The sequence below is a fragment of the Myotis lucifugus genome, unplaced genomic scaffold, assembly GCF_000147115.1.
Source record: "Myotis lucifugus unplaced genomic scaffold, Myoluc2.0 scaffold_387, whole genome shotgun sequence".
In the NCBI taxonomy this organism is placed as follows: domain Eukaryota; kingdom Metazoa; phylum Chordata; class Mammalia; order Chiroptera; family Vespertilionidae; genus Myotis; species Myotis lucifugus.
This window is the reverse complement of record NW_005871435.1, coordinates 497,969-516,552: the sequence shown is the minus strand read 5'-3', so window position 1 is coordinate 516,552 and position 18,584 is coordinate 497,969. Positions and strand designations below refer to the sequence as shown.

Below are 18,584 nucleotides of genomic sequence, written 5' to 3'. Positions count from 1 at the left end.
TAGTGCTATAGGTGGCCCTCCCATCCAAGGCAGGCTGGTTTAGGTCTTTTAAGCCTGTTGTGCCCCTTGGGATCAGCATGCTGTGCTTTTGTATTCAGCGGTCCTTATATTTACTGAAGTATTCTGGGCATGACACCAACTACCATTCCTCTTATTCTCTAACAACTTGCCTTCTCAAATGTACCTTCTCTCCTCTCCTCCAGTAGCTAAAATAGGACAGCTTCTCTGCCTGGAATTTCTCTTTCTGGTTTCCCTTGTGATGTTTACTGGCCTTAACCTCCTGACTGTCTCTAGATTTAACTAAGTGGTCTTGAAAAACATGCTGCGGTGTCCCTCTACTTTGATTTATTCATTTATTTAGTAAATATTTATTGGGTGCCTACTATGTATGAGTCCCATTCTCTACCCTAACAGTGGTGGAGTTTTTTTTTTAAATTAAATATCCTAATTTCCTCTCTAAGTCAGAGTAGATGCAAAAGGACACTTAATATTCAGTTTCTAAATATTATTTCCCACTAAAAGGAATTAGGACTCCTTGGAGAAATGACTGATTCCAAGGCTGGGTCAAGGGAAAGTACAGGAACATGAACATCTTATGCCAGAAAGCAAAAGGAAGGGAGTACTCAAAAAATGATGGCGCATGTCAAGGAGCAGTATACTTTGAAGGGGCTTCCACTGGCTAACTTTGAGATAATTTGAGAATTTTAAAAAGTGATCAAAGAAGTGAATTGTAAACCATTGAATATATATGTACACAGAAATTGTAGTGGTAGTTGATTCAGACAAGAGTCCTCAGTGAATCCTAAAATAACTGGCAGGTGAAAGTTTGATGAGGAATAGGATATTTAAATAGTCTCCAAAGTATCCTTTACAGTGTCAGGACCTGGCAATTGCCACTTTAACCAAGTATTCGGTGTTAACATACCAATAATGGAACAAATTAACATCATTTTCCTCTTGATGTGATGCACTGAGTAGAACATACAGTCATTTATGAATTATGCCTGCCAAAATGCCTAACATCAATGTAATCATGAAGGAACACCAATGAGAAACCCAAGCTGAGAACGTGCTATAAAATAACTGGCTTTAAAACAGAGGTCATTATCATGAAAGACAAAGGCTGAAGAACCGTTCCAGGTTAAAGGAGACTAAATAGACATGACAATAAATGTAAAGCATGATCCTGAATTGGATCTTGGCCTAAGGGGAATGCGTATAAAATTGCTATAAAGGACATTATCAAAATCTGTGAGTAAGGTCTGTATGATGATAATGTATCAGGGTTAAATTTCCTGATTCTGATCATTGTATTCTGGTTATGTAAGATAACTCTTTGTTCTTAGAGATTATACACTGACATATTTATTTATTTATTTTTAATATATTTTATTGATTTTTTACAGAGAGGAAGGGAGAGGGATAGAGAGTTAGAAACATCGATGAGAGAGAAACATCGATCAGCTGCCTCCTGCACAACCCCTACTGGGGATGTGCCCGCAACCAAGGTACATGCCCTTGACCGGAATCGAACCTGGGACCCTTCAGTCCGCAGGCCGACGCTCTATCCACTGAGCCAAACCGGTTAGGGCGATACACTGACATATTTAAAGCATACAAGAGATGTGATGTCTGCAGCTTCCTATTAAAACGATCAGGCCGAAACCGGTTTGGCTCAGTGGATAGAGCGTCGGCCTGCGGACTGAAAGGTCCCAGGTTCGATTCCAGTCAAGGGCATTGTACCTGTGTTGCGGGCACATCCCCAGTAGGAGATGTGCAGGAGGCAGCTGATCGATGTTTCTAACTCTTTATCTCTCTCCCTTCCTCTCTGTAAAAAATCAATAAGATTATAAAAAAACAACAACAACAAAAAAACGATTCAGAAAAAAACTTGTAAATTTATAGAAAGCATGATAAAACAACTGGCATAATGTTAACAATTGGGGAATCTTGTAATATTAATATTGCAATTATCCAGAAAAGGGAAAAAAAAAAAGTAGGAGGGCACATTATAGTGACCTATAGTGAGCAAGGAACACCGGGAGATTTTCTAGAAAGCACAAGCATATCTGTCCTGTTCTGTCATTTGGAGTTTACAGTAAACAAGCTCTTCTATCATAATACAGGAAGCTCTATAGTTAGTTGCCTAATTATATCAACTACCTACTAGTCAGTGGCTTTCAACCTTACCTACACATTGGAGTTACCTTGTGAATTTAAAACAATACTGATGTACAGGTTTCATACCCAGATATCCTGATATCATTGGTCTGGGATATGGCTGGGGGGCGGAGGGGATTTTAAAAATCTCCCCAGATTTTTCTAATGTGTAGTGTAGCCAAGATTGAGAACTATTGCTAGCTACTAGCAGTGCTTGGTAGATTTAAGGGGAGGAGAAGGGGGGAAAAGGGAAGAATTTAATAAGGTTGTATGTATGAGATAACCTTGCTTCACTTAGAGCCCCTCCTTGGCTCTTCACAGCTTCTTCCTTTCTGTCTTTATTGCTTACACCTCACAAAAGCCTCTAGCCTCCTTGCCATTCATTTTTCAGCTTTTATCTGATTTTCTTATTCTGAAATGTATGTATTTCTTCTGTTAACATTTCATGGGTTTTGAGGACCAATATATTGTCTTTAATGACATAAAAAATTATAATTTAAAAACTCACCTCTTCAAACATTCTCTTGTAATCTGTCTTGGTGGTAACTTTTTATTTAGGGACTTGTAAAACTTTGAGATTTATAGATGAATCATGGCTGGGTAAATACCATGTTTTAAAAATGAATAGACTATGTTCCTTTTACTTCCTGCAACACCCACCAGAATTGCCACTGGAACATATTCTTTAAGTATATGGCTGTTGGAGTAATTTCAGTTACATCCTGTTTTGATTCTTCAACTCCTACAGCTATTCACAATTCAGACTTTCTGAAGTCCTGCTGCTTGTCTTTTATTGTCCCCAGAAGTAAATGATGGGAAGGACCCTTAAGAGCTGGATTTGGCAGCAGAGGACTTGATGAAGAGAAGAATGACTCTTTGAAGATCCAGCTTTTCTGGCTGTACTATTTTTGCAGCTGTTGATCAAATCAAACCGCAGTTTTTGTAACATGAATTTATTTGCCTTGTTGGCAATGGATATTGATGTAACACACTTTTTTTATTGTTCAATGGCTGTGTTTCTTTGTTTCATCCATCACATTTAGAAGCTTCAGCAGATCATAGTTGCTGTCCCCACTATTTCTGTACTGACCAGTGCAGTCTGGTTAAATGAACATCAAGAACCAACATAAAGGTGGAAAAAAAGTGAGGCAATATTTTAGAAGGGTTTAAGAGTATAGATGAAAGTTTGAATTGGTGGTATATTTTCTTTTAAAACCAGTTGAGGGTTGTTACCTTTGCTTATTTCAGCTCTAGCTTTCTGAAGATAGGTGAGCCTGGCCTTACAGTAGTGGTGACAGCCCTGCCACTTCACAGAGCAGTCAGTTATTCGAGATTGTTTCTTTAGAAATGGCTCTGGTTTGTACCATTCTTGAAGTTTCAAGATTATTATTTCTGTTGTTAGAGTGAATAAAAGACCATTAACTTTTTTTATTCCCCCATTTGCTTCTCTTATTTTACTTGTCCATCACCATTTATCCCCCCTTTACCCTCTTCCACCTCCACCCCCCTCCCACCTACAATCACCACAGTTGTCTGTGTTCATGAGCTCTTTCTCTTTTTTGCTCAATCCTCCTCCCCTCCCATTAACTTCTTTTTTTAATATATTTTTATTGCTTTCAGAGAGGAAGAGAGATATAGAAATGTCAATGATGAGAAAGAATCATTGCTTGGCTGCCTTCTGCATGCCCCCCCACTGGGGATCTAGCCTGCAACCTGGGCATGTGTACTTGACTGGAATCGAACCTGGGACCCTTCAGTCCGCAGGCCGACGCTCTATCCACTGAGCCAAACAAGCCAGGGCTCCCATTACTTCTTAAAGTACTAATTAGAGGAGAGCAGTGCTTTTCAACTGTGTTTGTGCATTAGAATCACTTAGGGGAACTTTGAAAATATGAATGTAAGAATTCTCCTTGACATTCTGATTTATTTGGTCCAAAGTAGAGCCTGAGCATTATTATTTTTAAATATTTCCCAGATAATAGTGTGTGGCCAATGTTGAGAACCTCTGGATTCAGGAGACACTGTCACTCACTCTGAGATCTTTGAGCCTCAGTTCTTTATCTGTGAAGTTAAGAATAGGTGAATGAGATGATATCTGGAGTCTTTTGGGTTTGAAAACACTGATTTGTGAACCTTTTTCCTGCCTACATTTATTTTTCCTCCAGAACGTTGAAATTCTGATGGAAGAACATTCCTCAGATTCCATCTTCACCCCATTGTAGTAAGATAGCGTGAGATTTACTTTTTCCCACTCCTATGCCTCCTAAGATCTGGATTGCTTCTTCCTTTCTGGCCATAACCTGAAAGATGGTGTCCTTATGAATAGGTTAGTTAATATTCTAAGGATTTGAATTGTACCTGTCCTATAATTTTTAAACCTCTGGGCAACTTTCATGGTGTTACTTAATTACATAACACAGTATTCTGCTTTAGATCTCTGGTCCTGGGAATTCATCCATTTTGCTCTCTTCTTTTCTAGGAGAAATCTTTGAATTAAAGGCTGAACTCAACAATGAAAAGAAAGAAAAGCGGAAGGAGGCTGTGAAGAAAGTGATTGCTGCTATGACTGTGGGGAAGGATGTTAGGTAAGGGTAGGCACTCCTACCTACCATTGGCCTACTTTAGACCCAGACCCTATTTTATGGCTTTCACTGCTTTTCATTTAAAATTACTGTAGTCATAGACCCCATAAGAATGGGTTTGTCCCTGAAAACATCATCAGAAAATATAGTTGCTTTTATATTAATTCTGTGACTTAAGTTGGTTTGTTTTACTTTGTTTTGTGTTTTTGGAAGAGGGAAATCAGTTTGATTTTTGTTGCATGCAGATCTAGCATAAACCCTCCTGAGAGCTGGCACAGTTACAAATCTGTTGCTGAGGTAGCTTGAGAAGTTGATAAAAATATACTGAGAAGCAGAAGCACATATGCTCTTTAACTGGCTCAAGCCAGTGCCCTCAACTTTACAACTTTACATTCAGTTCCTGAATTCAAGATAAAAATCAGGGTTAACAAAATCAGTTTTTAAAAATTATTTTGTTTTACTTTCTGTAATTTACCAATACCATTCGGAGATAAGTAAGGATGGTCTGCAGGCTCCTGAGGATTCCCAAGAGCCTATCAGGGGGTCCATGACGTCAAAGCTATTCTTACAATAATACTTAGGTGTTATTAGTCTTTTTCATTGTGTTAATATTTGCACTGCTGGTGTGGTAGCATGAATCAAGGCAGTGGTGCCAAACTGTAACAGTAGTCATTGTATTCTTCACCACCATGTACTTGCAGGGAATAAATGCAGTTTTACTTAGGATTTTTTGTGAAGCATTCACATTTTATTAAACCTTTAAATCTTTTTAATATTCTGTATGATGAAATAGGAATTATGCATAAAGCACTTCTGTATAGCAGAGTGATAGTTGAATTGACCAATACTATAATTTGTTTAATAATTCATTTCTGTAATAATAATTATCACTGTGGGAACATTTGTCCTTACATCAAATTACTTGTAAAATAAGGCTAATTTTTTTCATGTTTTATTTAACAGATTGGCTCCGTCTGTTCACCTTTCCTTTCTCTATTCTACTCTCTTTTCAGCTCTCTCTTTCCAGATGTAGTGAACTGTATGCAGACTGACAACCTGGAACTAAAGAAGCTGGTGTATCTCTACTTGATGAACTATGCCAAGAGTCAGCCAGACATGGCCATTATGGCTGTCAACAGCTTTGTGAAGGTAACTTAAAGGACTCAAGAGCAGTCTCTTCTACGTTAAGTAACCTTTTCAGAAGTATCTCTTGATATTTAGTGTCTGCAGATAGATAGTGTCTGCATCGCAAATAAGCAACTTCTGTTCCAGAAGAGAGCCTGTAGAGAAGTACTGGCAGTGACTAGGAACGTTCATGTTTTAGGCATTCTGTATGCCAACGTTTGTCATCCAATTCAGACCATATGGTGAGCCTTCTGTTAGCTGGGCTTGGTACATCCTTGTCAGATGGGAGAAGAAAACCAGGTGGAACCTCAGTGTTTTGTGAACTGACAAAGGCTTTCAAGGCTGACACAGGGTGGGCATATTATTGTAGTATCAGTAACCTGTTTTATCTTTGTAGAAATTACGCTTACAGGTCATAAGTAGTGGAAACCACAGGAGGTACTACTACTATTTTGTTTATTTATTTTATTTTTCTAAAATATATTTTTTATTGATTTCAAAGAGGAAGGGAGAGAGGGGTGGGAGAGAGAAAGAAACATCAGTGATGAGAGAGAATCATTGATCAGCTGCCTCCTGCACACCCCCTACTGGGGATCAAGCCTGCAACCTGGGCATGTGCCCTTGACCGAAATCGAACCTGGGACCTTTCAGTCTGCAGGCCGATGCTCTATCCACTGAGCCAAACCAGCTAGGGCTAGTTTACATTTTTGAAATTAGCACACATATAGGTTTATAATGTTTAAAGAAATTTTTTAAAGTAGGGCAATTTAAGGAATGTTCCTTACTGAGTGTTTTATTTGTCCTGTATTTGGAAGAGCACTTGCTAATAAAGGAGAATGTATGTTAATTATGTCAGAGGGCCTTCTGCAGCTTAACCCAGGAACTTACTTTAGCATGGCCCACGCCACCTTCTGTACTCTGCTTTCTTGGTGGTAGGCCAAGCTCCTTTTTCTCCCTACTTGCTATTTGCAAACTGACTGTGGAATGGGACTCATCTTTCCAATTCCTCATTTTCTCCTCCCTCCCCCCACCAGAATACAAGCCAAAAGGCCTCTTATTTTTAGGGCTGGTTCACAAATAACTCCAGCTCACTAGGCTTTTGCTTAGCCCTCAACTACTCCTGGGCATTTCTTCATTGTGTATATAAAACAGTTAAATGAATTGCTGGCCTAGATTCTTATAGGCAACTAAGATTTGTACTTAGGAAAGGAAAGGAATAGCATGGGAGATTTGGATTCTGATGTAGAGTAACTGGAAGCTTACATTAATGAATATTCTTTTATGGCTTATACAAACTAGACTGTTTACTTTCAGTCACCATGTATACCTATAGTTGTTAAGGATTGTCTGTTATAGGATTGTGAAGATCCCAATCCTCTGATTCGGGCCTTGGCAGTTAGAACCATGGGATGCATCCGAGTGGACAAGATCACAGAATATCTCTGTGAGCCCCTCCGAAAGTGCTTGAAGGATGAAGATCCCTATGTTCGGAAAACAGCAGCAGTCTGCGTGGCAAAACTCCATGATATCAATGCCCAAATGGTGGAAGATCAGGGATTTCTGGATTCTCTGCGGGATCTCATAGCAGATTCAAATCCAATGGTAATAAACTTCTGCTTTTATAAAAGAGCAGTATTTAAAATGAGTTACTTTAAAAAGTATGTTTAAAACAAATCTTACCTTTGGGACATTGAACCATAGGTTAGCTGTGGGGAGCATGACTTCTGTGTGTCCCACAGATTTGTCTATCTCACACCCTTGGTGTTTCTGAGGTGAAAACCAAGTACTTAAAATACAAGGGTCTTAAAGCAAACCTTTGTATCATACTTACCCCTGTATATGTTTAGAACAGTGATTTTCAACTGGTATGCTACAAGAATTTTTACAACATACAGTATCTGACTATTTTGTCAGAGCACTGACCTCTTTTCCTTTAGATTGTCAAATAAAAATAAATGATAATAGCTAACACAACAGTAGCTGTCCATTGTGAATGAATCCACAATTATACCTTTATTTTTTTTTTTATCAGATTGGCAAAAAATATATTTTTTGGTGTGCCACAGAATTTGGGTGATTAGTTTATGTGTGTCATGATATGAAAAGGGTTGAAAATTGCTGGCCTAGAAACAAACCAGTCCTTTCATCATTTTCTTGAGGTTTTACATTAAATTTATATCAAATATTTAAAGATTATTTCTTCAGATGTTTGTGGTATTTTGTGGTGGTGTGGGAATAGAAACAATCAAAGTTATCTTTATTGCCTAATTATTATAATGCATTCTTCTATAGGAGAAATCCAGGACAAGATTCTTTAAAATATGTTTTTTTTTTTGTTTTTTTTTTAATTGAACTGAGGAAGGGAGAGGGAGAGGGAGAGATAGGAACATCAATGATGAGAGAGAATCATTGATCGGCTGCCTCCTGCATGCCACACTGGGGATCAAGCCTGCAACCCAGGCATGTGTCCTGACCGAGAATCGAACCGTGACCTCTTGGTTTATAGGTTGGCACTGAACCACTGAGCCACGCTGGCTGGGCGACAAGATTCTTTTTAGCCAACTTGATTATGTTCTTTTTTTTTTTTTTAATCTTTATTGTTGAAAGTATTACATATGTCCTCCTTCCCGTCCCGCCCCCTTCCCCATCGAGTCCTTCTAGTCAGCCCCCTGCCCCAGGCCTTCACCACCCTATTGTCTGTGCATATATAATCCATGATTATGTTTTAAATGTTTGGCAGCCAGAATGTAACTTAACACCTTAAAAGTTTGTGGACCTTTTATTTTTCTTATTGACATTTTAAACTTTGCCTATATAATGGGGAGCCAAGTCTCAAGTAGTACGTTGACTCTGCTAGTGACTGAAGCTCATTTGTATTATTTCTAAATATCAGTACAAGATGATGAAGGAATATAGCCATTTTCTCTTCCCTTTTTGCCTAATGCAGTATTTACTAGGAGGTGAGTAACATTATGAGTTAATCAATAGATAACCTCCGAATATATTTTTTTAACTTTTTGAAATAGAGAGTTGGAATTTGCCTTGAAATCGACATTGTCTCTCATTTGCAAATTACCTGCTCAGATTTTTGTTTTGACATTTCATATGATTTATCTTATTCTTTGAGTAGCCTTGGCTTCTGCTCATTATCCATTAAATTTAGTATCAAAGTCAAAGGGTGAAGCAATCACATTTTTTAAAAGTACTGTGGTACTGCGATCAGGAATCTTTCAACCACCGCCTAGGCATGGAAGTGGGTGTGGGTGTGTATGTGCTTAAATTATGACTTCTGCTAGGGTATCACCACCAGTATTAGAATTCTGATTCAACCTTGCCTTTTTTCCCCCTCAAGCAATACCATGTGTTACTTTTTTAAAAATTCCACAAAGAAATAAATTTATAAGGCAATAGTATCTGTTTTATAAAATGTTTAGCTGGTACCAAGTTGTGGTTTTGACACTGCTTTTGATTCACCCTGAGCAACCATTTTTGAAATTTTCTACCTGAGGACAAATGAGAAGATTTGGGCATCTAGATGAGCATGATATCATGTACCCTGTGGAAAGTTGTTAAATATCCAATGGGGCTAAGAATGTGGAGCAGGCCCTGGCTGGTGTTTCTCATTGGTTAGAGCACTGGCCTGTGCCCCAAAAGGTCTTGGGTCAATTCCTGGTCAAGGGCACGTTCCTGGGTTTCAGGTTTAATCCCAGGTCCTGGTGGGTTGGGGTGCTTGAAAGAGGCAACCAGTTGACGTGACTCTCACATTGATGTTTCTGTCTCTCTTCCCCTACCTACCTTCCACTGTCCCTAAAAATCAATGGAAAAATATTCTTAGGTGAGGATTAATTTTTTTAAAAGGTAGTTTTGTTCCACTTTTTTTTCAGAAGTTGCTCCACATGGGGGCAGCACTGTACCAGAAAATATTAGAATCTTCTACAAAAGAAATGAATGCTTCTAGGGCAGTGGTTCTCAACCTTCCTAATGCCGCGACCCTTTAATACAGTTCCTCATGTTGTGGTGACCCCCAACCATAAAATTATTTTCGTTGCTACTTCATAACTGTAATTTTGCTACTGTTATGAATTGTCATGTAAATATCTGATATGCAGGATGTATTTTCATTGTTACAAATTGAACATAATTAAAGCATAGTGATTAATCACAAAAACAATATGTAATTATATATGTGTTTTCCGATGGTTTTAGGCGACCCCTGTGAAAGGGTCGTTCAACCCCCAAAAGGGTCGCGACCCACAGGTTGAGAACCACTGTTCTAGGGGGTTCTGCCTTGGTAGTTTTCTTGTAGCTCACTTCAGAAGGGCATCCTAGATGCCATAGCATTAGAACATCTGCAGAAATGACTTTGAAATCTTAAGAGTAAAATGTTAATCAAGATGTGACTACTCTTGGGGTTATGTCGATCGCCCGGCTGATTCCTAAGGGTGTAGTGTACCTTGTTACAAGTAATAGAATTTTATTATTTTTTCATTCTCTGTTTTGGGTGATCACACATACCTTATTTTCCTGCAGCTGTTTTATCATTTATACTTTAAAGTTGATTTTTAGTGAGATGCAATTTGAAAGAAAAAAGACAGACTTTGACGTAAAAATTTTCACTCTGTTAAGTCCTGGCTTATCCTTAAGCCTCATTTTCTTTCTGTACAGTTGAGGGCTACCATCTTAGATAGTTTTGGGACGTATTAATTGAGCTGTTGCATAAAAAGCGCCTACTAAAGGACCTGGCTTATGGGTGCACATGAGAGGAGCACTGCTGCTACTGTTACCTAATGGCAAAGGTTAAAATTATTGCTACAGTATTAATTTAAAAGGTTCTGATTCCTTTGATATTTGTATACATTCACATAGTAAAATCTTTTCTGGGGAAATTAGACCTAAACTATTTGGAGTCCTGGCTGGGTGGCTCAGTTCGTTGAAAGGTTGTCCAGAACACCAAAAGATTGTGGGTTCGAGTTTTGATTAGGGCACATACTTAGGTTACGGGTTCAGTCCCTGGTCGGAGTGCATATAGGAGACAACTGATTGAAGTTTCTCTTTCACATCGATGTTTTTCTCTTTCTCCCTTCCTCTCTCTCAAATCAGTAAAAACATATACTTGGGTGAGGATTAAAAAAAACACAAACTATTTTCAGGTGCAGATTTTATTAGTTCGATATTTTGAAAGTAAACCCAGAATGAAGAAACACTTAGTAGCTGCAGGAAGATAACTCACATGATGTCAGAATTTAAAATATTTTCTCTCACTAAGTTTATATTTGCAAGAAAAATGTACTCTGGAGTCATGGTAATATTTCTCTAGTTGTTTGCCCATACATTAGGGTTTTCTCTCTTTACTATGGTTCATTTCTCTCGGAGAGGCATTTTGAAGTATTCCAACTTAACGTATTTATGCTAGACTCTGCCAGTCCAGAGGCTTGACAGCTCCACCACAGGTGCTTTGCTTTTTGTTTGTGAGTTCAGTTCTCCTGAGTCCCTATGGCTTCGGCACTTCTCCCCTTTTGTCTTCTAAACCTTCTCAGTTCTGCTTCCATCACTGAGAGCTGCCCACAAACTGAATTAGTAAAAAAAATACATATTTTCACTTGTTGAACAAGTAACATCTCGCTCTGTTCTTTAACATGTCACTTGAGACAATTCCCTAAAGGAGAAAGTGAGGTTCCAAACTGTTGCTGATTTTTAGGAGGATAAAAATATGTAAACCATAGGATGAAACTATATATTTCATTCTAATAGTTTTGGTCAATTCTTCTGCTTTCATTATATTCAGGTCTTCAGGGACACCAACCAAAAGGATTATACATTGAACGGGAAAACTGAAGCATTAATCTGTTCAGAGAGTGTACACTTGAATGTCACTGCCAGAAATGAAAATCCTCTTAGAGTCTAAGTAGTAATTTAGTTAATAGGAGGAAGTCACTGTACTGGAAGGTGATGTCTTTCCTGGGTTCTGGGACTATGAAAAGAGTGAAACTAGAATGCAGGATGAAAATCAGAGACAAGGGAATTGGAGAGATTTCTCATAAAGGAGCTTCTATCTGTGATACTCCACTCCTAGTGTGTATATCTAGATTTCCTCTAGAGTTCTTTTATACAGGATCATTTTTATTCTAACCATATCTACCACTTCAGCTTGCTCCTTTTTGAAAATATGAGGCCAAATTTATGTCCTCAGAATTTCTGCATTAAGATAGAGATAGCTTATAAATAAGATTTTATAGCTAGACTAGGGGCCTAGTGTATGAATTCGTGCACCTTGAAAGGAACTGTGGGTCGTGAGGCTGAGGTGGGCACAGGGGCGGGTCTTGGCCCCTCCTCTGCGCCCAACTCAGCCCCTCCCACCACGGCTCCTGGTCCCCTGTCTGTCATCAGCCCCGCTCCTACCGCCGCCACTCCCATTCGCTAACGGCATCAGCCCCCTTGCACCCACTGCTGGTGGGCGAGAGCAGGGCCATTGCTGGCAGCAGGAGCGAGAGGCGGCTGCTGGCCCCCGATGGCCTCTAAGGAGCATGGAGAGGTGGAGAAGCCCTGAGGAGTGCGATCAGGGCCGGCAACTGGCACCAGGCACCAGCAGAGGGTGCGAGTGGGGGCTCCAGCTCTGGTAGCAGGTGAGAGAGGGGCCGGCACCGGCAGCAGGGGCAAGCGCCAGGCAGAACTGCAGGTCGTGGGAGCAAGGAATTTTCAGTAACCACCAGAGGCTTGTCCCAGTGATAGCGACTGGTGCCCAGCCTTGGTCTGGCGCCCCGCTCACCTGCTTCACTATCTCGCCGCAGCTGACGCCCGCCATGTTCCACGTATGCCCCCTGGTGGTCAGTGCACATGATAGCGACTGGCTGGTTGTTCCACTGTTCCGTCTGTTTGCATATTAGGGTTTTATATAGAGAGATAGTAAATCTTGCTTCTGAGTGCTATCAGGATTTGATTATTTCTGAAATACATGAAGTAGAAGAATAAATTTTCCTGCTTGTATAAATCTGTATGTTGCCTTTGCCTGGAAATAATGTGATTATAGGGTCCTCTCCCAACTCTGATTTTTCTTTCCTTTCCCTCAGTTTAAGTGCACAGCTCTCAGAACTTCTTAAATGCTGAATGCGGAATGATTAGTACTCAGACACTGGAATCAGATACAGAACTTGAGTTCATATTCAAGCACTATCCTTTTCTGGCTGTGTTGACTAAGCAAATCACTGAATTTTTCTAATCCTATACTTATAAATTCATTTTAAAAGCCTGTTTTCTTATCTGTAATAGGTGGATTTTGATAGCAACTACCTCAGAGTTGCTGTGAGGATTAATGGGACATAGTAAGTGTTCAATACATTTTGCCTATTATTATATTTTATCTCTTTGTTTAACTCTAGTAAGTATAGTATCGAGTAAGTAAAAACACAAATTGCTTACCTTAAAAAATTCAGATTCCAAGGGTCTATAAGGAACTAACAAATTGAATGGAATTATCAAATCTCTTAGTTAAGGCAGGGAAAGACATGTAAAGTAGACATACTATAGTAGGTCTAGGTGGAGTGGGATATAATGGGGAGGAGGAATGTTTAGTTGCAGTCCCCCAAAGAACAGAACTTAGCATAATTGACAAGTTAGATGAATTTTAAAAATACATATTTTTGACCCTATGGATGTGTTCTGAAAGGTCTCAGGTTCGATTCCGGTCAAGGGCATGTGCCTGGGTTGCGGGCACATCCCCAGTAGGAGATGTGCAGGAGGCGGCTGATTGATGTTTCTAACTCTCTATCTCTCTCCCTTCCTCTCTGTAAAAAATCAATAAAAAAGTGCCCTCGACCGGAATCAAACCCGGGACCCTCCAGTCCGCAGGCCAACGCTCCATCCACTGAGCCAAACCAGCTAAAGCTAGATGTCAACTTTTTATAAAGCAGCTAACGTATTTATAAAACTCAAGAAACCTTATAAATTCATTTTTTAATACAAAACTTTATTTAGAAACCCTTTCTTTCTTGGGAACTCTAATTTTTATGAGTTTATAGTTAAAAGGCCATTGTTCTCTTCATGGTAGTGTTTTTTAAGAAATACCAAGTTTCTAGAGTGAAAAATGTTACATGTGTTAGTTCAAATTCATGAAAAATGTAATATGTGATGGTTCAAGTGAGAGAGATATAACCTTCTTTTAAATTTATTTTATTTTATTTTAAATTGATTTCAGAGAGGAAGGGAGAAGGAGAGAGAGTTAGAAACATCAATGATGAGAGAGAATACAGGCTGCCTCCTGTATGCCCCACACCAGGGATCAAGCCTGCAACCCGGGCATGTGCCCTGACGGGGCTCCGTGATCAGTCGCCACTCAGAGGATGACCTGGGCCTCCCTCTTTGGGGTGATCACGTAGGCCCCCCGACCAATCGTATCATACCCGCCTTGGCTGGCCTGGCGCCAGTGCATGTCATAGCATGGTCGTCTGGATGGTTGTTCTGCTGTTCAGTTGTTTGGTCGATTTGCATATTATGCTTTTATTATAGATAATCTGATCTTGCTGGATCTTTTAATTAGAGTGACTTTTTCCTATTTCCTTCTTTTGTTTTAATGTGATAATAAGTGAAAATTGCCTATTTAACCACCAGAATATATACTTCATTAGCTGCAGTGTACACTTGGTTTAATTTATAATAATAGCCTGTGACAATAACAAAGGAATTCTAATTGTTCATTCTGTTCAGCATCCTTCTGTTCTCTTTCCTCTCAATGTTGTTGTTTTTTTAAGTTTGTGTGTGTTTGAGATAGAGTGTGTGTGTGTTTTTGAGAGAAAGAGAGAGAGGAAAAAGAACATCGAAACATTGATAGTTGCCTCCCACATGTGCCTCATCCCGGGGTTGAACCTGTAACCCAGGCATATGCCCTGTTGGGAAATCAAACCTGCCGTCTTTTGGTGTACAGGACAACGTTCCAGCCAGCTGAGCCACACAGCCAGGGCTCTCCCCAATTTTTTTTTTTCTTCTTTTTTTCTTTTTTCTTTTTTGGTGGCCCGTACATTTTTTTCTTCTTTTTTTTTGGTCTCCCCAATGTTTTTAATTCCCCCAATTCTCACCCTTTCCTCTACATTTCCTATTAACATACCTCATATTTAACTTTTTTGTTTTTAACATTAGAAGGATTTGACTAGCAGAAATAGTAAGTTGTAGTAGGATGTTTATTTTGGACAACTGGAAACTAAGGCTAGACATTTGTTGTCAGCAGTAGACAAAAACAGGCATTTGGTCTTCCGGTGATATTTTTTTTTATATATTTTATTGATTTTTTACAGAGAGGAAGGGAGAGGGATAGAGAGCCAGAAACATCGATGAGAGAGAAACATCGATCAGCTGCCCCCTACACACCCCCAACCGGGGATATGCCTGCAACCAAGACACATGCCCCCGACCAGAATTGAACCTGGGACCCCTCAGTCCGCAGGCCGACACTCTGTTCACTGAGCCAAACCAGCCAGGGCTTCCGGTGATATTTTGATCCTTTAACTGTAATCAGGTCTATCAAGTATATTGTACATGGGAAATAAAATATCTTTTCCCTGTATGTAAAGCACTGAGATGATGGAGGGGATTATTATTTCACTCTTTATGCCTTTTATTTTTCACTAAATCCCCTGTTTGATGGTGGAGGTAGCAAACAAAAATTAAGTCAGAAAAGAGCCTTATACATGCCACCATGCAGCAGTAGGTGGACTAGATAATTCTTTCTGATTGGTTTTACTACCAGTAAAATATTATATCCTTAATCATACTTATCAAATGAGCCTTTGATTTTTCATCTTTGAATTTTATTCTGATCACTAAATTATAGATGAAGATGATTCCCTTTGTGGTGTCATTATCCTTAACATAATAATGGATATTATCACAAGGGTATTATTACTTGATTAAAAAATAATACTCTCTAGATTTTATCTTCTAGGCAAAATCATATTCTGGAATAATCTACAGACTATCCAGATAATGTGGATATTAAAATCAATAGCTAAATCATGCGTATTAGGTTTCTTCTCTTGCTAGTAAAAGGATAATGTACAACTCTTAGTTTCTCAAATTTTTACCAAGGGACTTTAGTAAGAATTAACAATGAGTTGACATTCTAGAGCAGTGGTTGTCAACCTTCTGGCCCTTTAAATACAGTTCCTCATGTTGTGACTCAACCATAAAATTATTTTTGTTGCTACTTCATAACTGTAATGTTGCTACTGTTATGAATCGTAATGTAAATATCTGATATGCAGGATGGTCTTAGGCGACCCCTGTGAAAGGGTCGTTTGACCGCCAAAGGGTTCGCGACCCACAGGTTGAGAACCATTGTTCTAGATAATCTTTTCAATATATATAATTACTGAAGGTGCTATCTCCTATAATATCTCACCTATACTTACAGAATATTTATATGGAGCCTTATCTTACTCATTTTTTATCACAACTGGGATCCTCACTGTAAAATGTGGTTTTAAATTTACTTGCATGCGGCCATAGTATAGTCTTTGATTTGGGTGGGTGTGTTTGCAAGTTTTAAATTACATTCATTGGTTGTAGATTTGTTAGTTATTCTTTTATGTGAAATATCTATAAGTTTGGTAGAGTGTTTTACCTTTTTTGTTTCAACTAATATGAAATCCCATATCTGTAACCAGGATACAAGTGTACTTTCTTTTACTCAGTAGCAATTTTTTATTTATCATACTGCCTGAAAGAAGGATAAATTTGAGATACCATATTTCATTGATTCTAAGATGCTTTATTATTTTCTGCATTACCAAGAGAGAAAAATACATTAATTTGATGTGCCGTTGATTATAAAATGCATCCCAATTTCAGAGATGTATATGTGAAAACTCTGAAACTGATAAATTATGGTAATTTTACCACCTTTATTTTGCATAAGGCTTTGTAGAAAGAATTTATATGTATGTCATCTGATTTTATCCTCAAACTAAAGCTAAGCTGGGACGTAGATTAAATTTTCCCTAGTTTTCAGATGGGGAAACGAGATTTCACAGAGATTATGTGCCTCCCAGTATCATATAACTAGAGGTCTGGTGCATGAAATTCGTGCATGGGTAGGGTCCCTAGGCCTGGTCAGCGATCAGGGCCGATCAGGGTCTTCCGGCTGCTGGCCTGGGCCTCCCTTCCCCAGCTGCCGGCCGGGGCCCTCCTTTGTTCCACGTTGCCCCCTGGTGGTCAGTGCACGTCATAGCGAGCGATAGAACTCCCCGTCTGCTGGTCAAACTCCCGCAGGGACAATTTGCATATTAACCTTTTATATATATAGATTATATATAGATAGGGATCTACGATTTCAAGTTCAAATTTTCTTGCTCTAAGACTTGTGATATGATTGATGGTGTCATCTCCCCACCACTTTCCCCTCCCCCCAATACATGCATACCCATTCATCTATAAAATTATGTGTTTTATATTGAAACTTCACTGCTTTTTTTTTTATCTGTTCATGTCTTGATTCTATTGATAGTTTTGAGTACTACTAATACTGTTAATGTTTTAATAGTAAGTTATGTATGACTTTCTGCTAATATATGAATTGTTTTAATTCTGGGTTGTCTGACCACTAGGAAGCTGTATATGCCATCATTGGAGGTTTAATATATGTTTTAAAAGTAGTTTATCTATTTCTAATAGACTAGGTAAAACATTCAGGAATGACTTGAGGTTTGTGATTGAGAGATTATAGTTGTCTGTGGTTGTACTGTTCTTGGTAAATAAAGGTAATTTCTTCTTCTTTCCCAGGTGGTGGCTAATGCTGTAGCAGCATTATCTGAAATCAGTGAATCTCACCCAAACAGCAACTTACTCGATCTGAACCCACAGAACATTAATAAGCTGCTAACAGCCCTGAATGAGTGTACCGAATGGGGTCAGATTTTCATCCTGGACTGCCTGTCCAATTACAACCCTAAAGATGACCGGGAGGCTCAGAGGTCAGTCTGGTGTTCTGGATAGTATCTGGGAGTCTTGACTGATTTAATAAGTTCTAGTGTTTATATTAGAATAAAAGACTAATATGTTGAAGATCAGTGGCTTATGGGATAGATACTGCTATCCCCATGGTATTTTTAGGAACATTTTAGGTAGTGGAGTAAACCATGCAAAAATAGTTCTTTCTAAGAGATGTGTGTTTTTCATTTCTTGTTTGAACAGTATAGTTACGCTGTGCTATATCATCATCGCCTTACATCTCCCATACAACAGTTCTAAGGCCATATGACAAAGAAAGGTTTGTGAGTATCTCTCACTGTAGTGACAAATTTTTTATTCGATCAGATACATAGTAATTGGCTTTATACTAGTTATTGAGTTGAGCTGTGTCTATAATTCAGTACTAGAGAAAGTGTGTTGGAGCCAGCAAAATATATGATGTCTTCCATTACTATAGAAATCATGTCAGTCTGAATTTGGAAATTTTGGGAGGCACACCTGGATTATTCTGCTCAGCCCTTGGCCACTGTAGTGTTTCAAATTTTCTTTGACTATCAGAAATTGTACATTGATTTTAGAGATAGGGGAAGGGGGAGGGAGGGAGAGGAGAAAGGGAGAGAGAGAGATCAATTGCTTGCCTCCGATACACACCCCAACTGGGAATTGAACCCTCAACCCATGCATGTGCCCAGACTGGGAATTTACCTCGCAATCTTTTTTTTTATTTAATGTATATATATTTTTATTAATTTCAGAGAGGAA

At 38.9% G+C, this 18,584-nt stretch overlaps 1 protein-coding gene across 6 annotated transcripts in view; it reads left to right on the top strand.

Annotated features, from left to right (window-relative positions):
- The window catches only part of AP2B1 (adaptor related protein complex 2 beta 1 subunit), a 96,870-nt gene that overhangs the window by 8,501 nt on the left and 69,785 nt on the right, over positions 1 to 18,584 (top strand). For 5 of the 6 annotated variants that reach the window (XM_006101919.3, XM_006101918.3, XM_023743402.1 and 2 more), the window contains exons 3-6: positions 4,640 to 4,745; positions 5,756 to 5,891; positions 7,224 to 7,469; positions 17,634 to 17,824. In XM_006101919.3, the coding sequence (XP_006101981.1) occupies positions 4,640 to 4,745; positions 5,756 to 5,891; positions 7,224 to 7,469; positions 17,634 to 17,824 (679 nt within the window). The remainder of the gene's footprint in view (positions 1 to 4,639; positions 4,746 to 5,755; positions 5,892 to 7,223; positions 7,470 to 17,633; positions 17,825 to 18,584) is intronic. The other variant, XM_023743403.1, reaches the window with a different exon arrangement.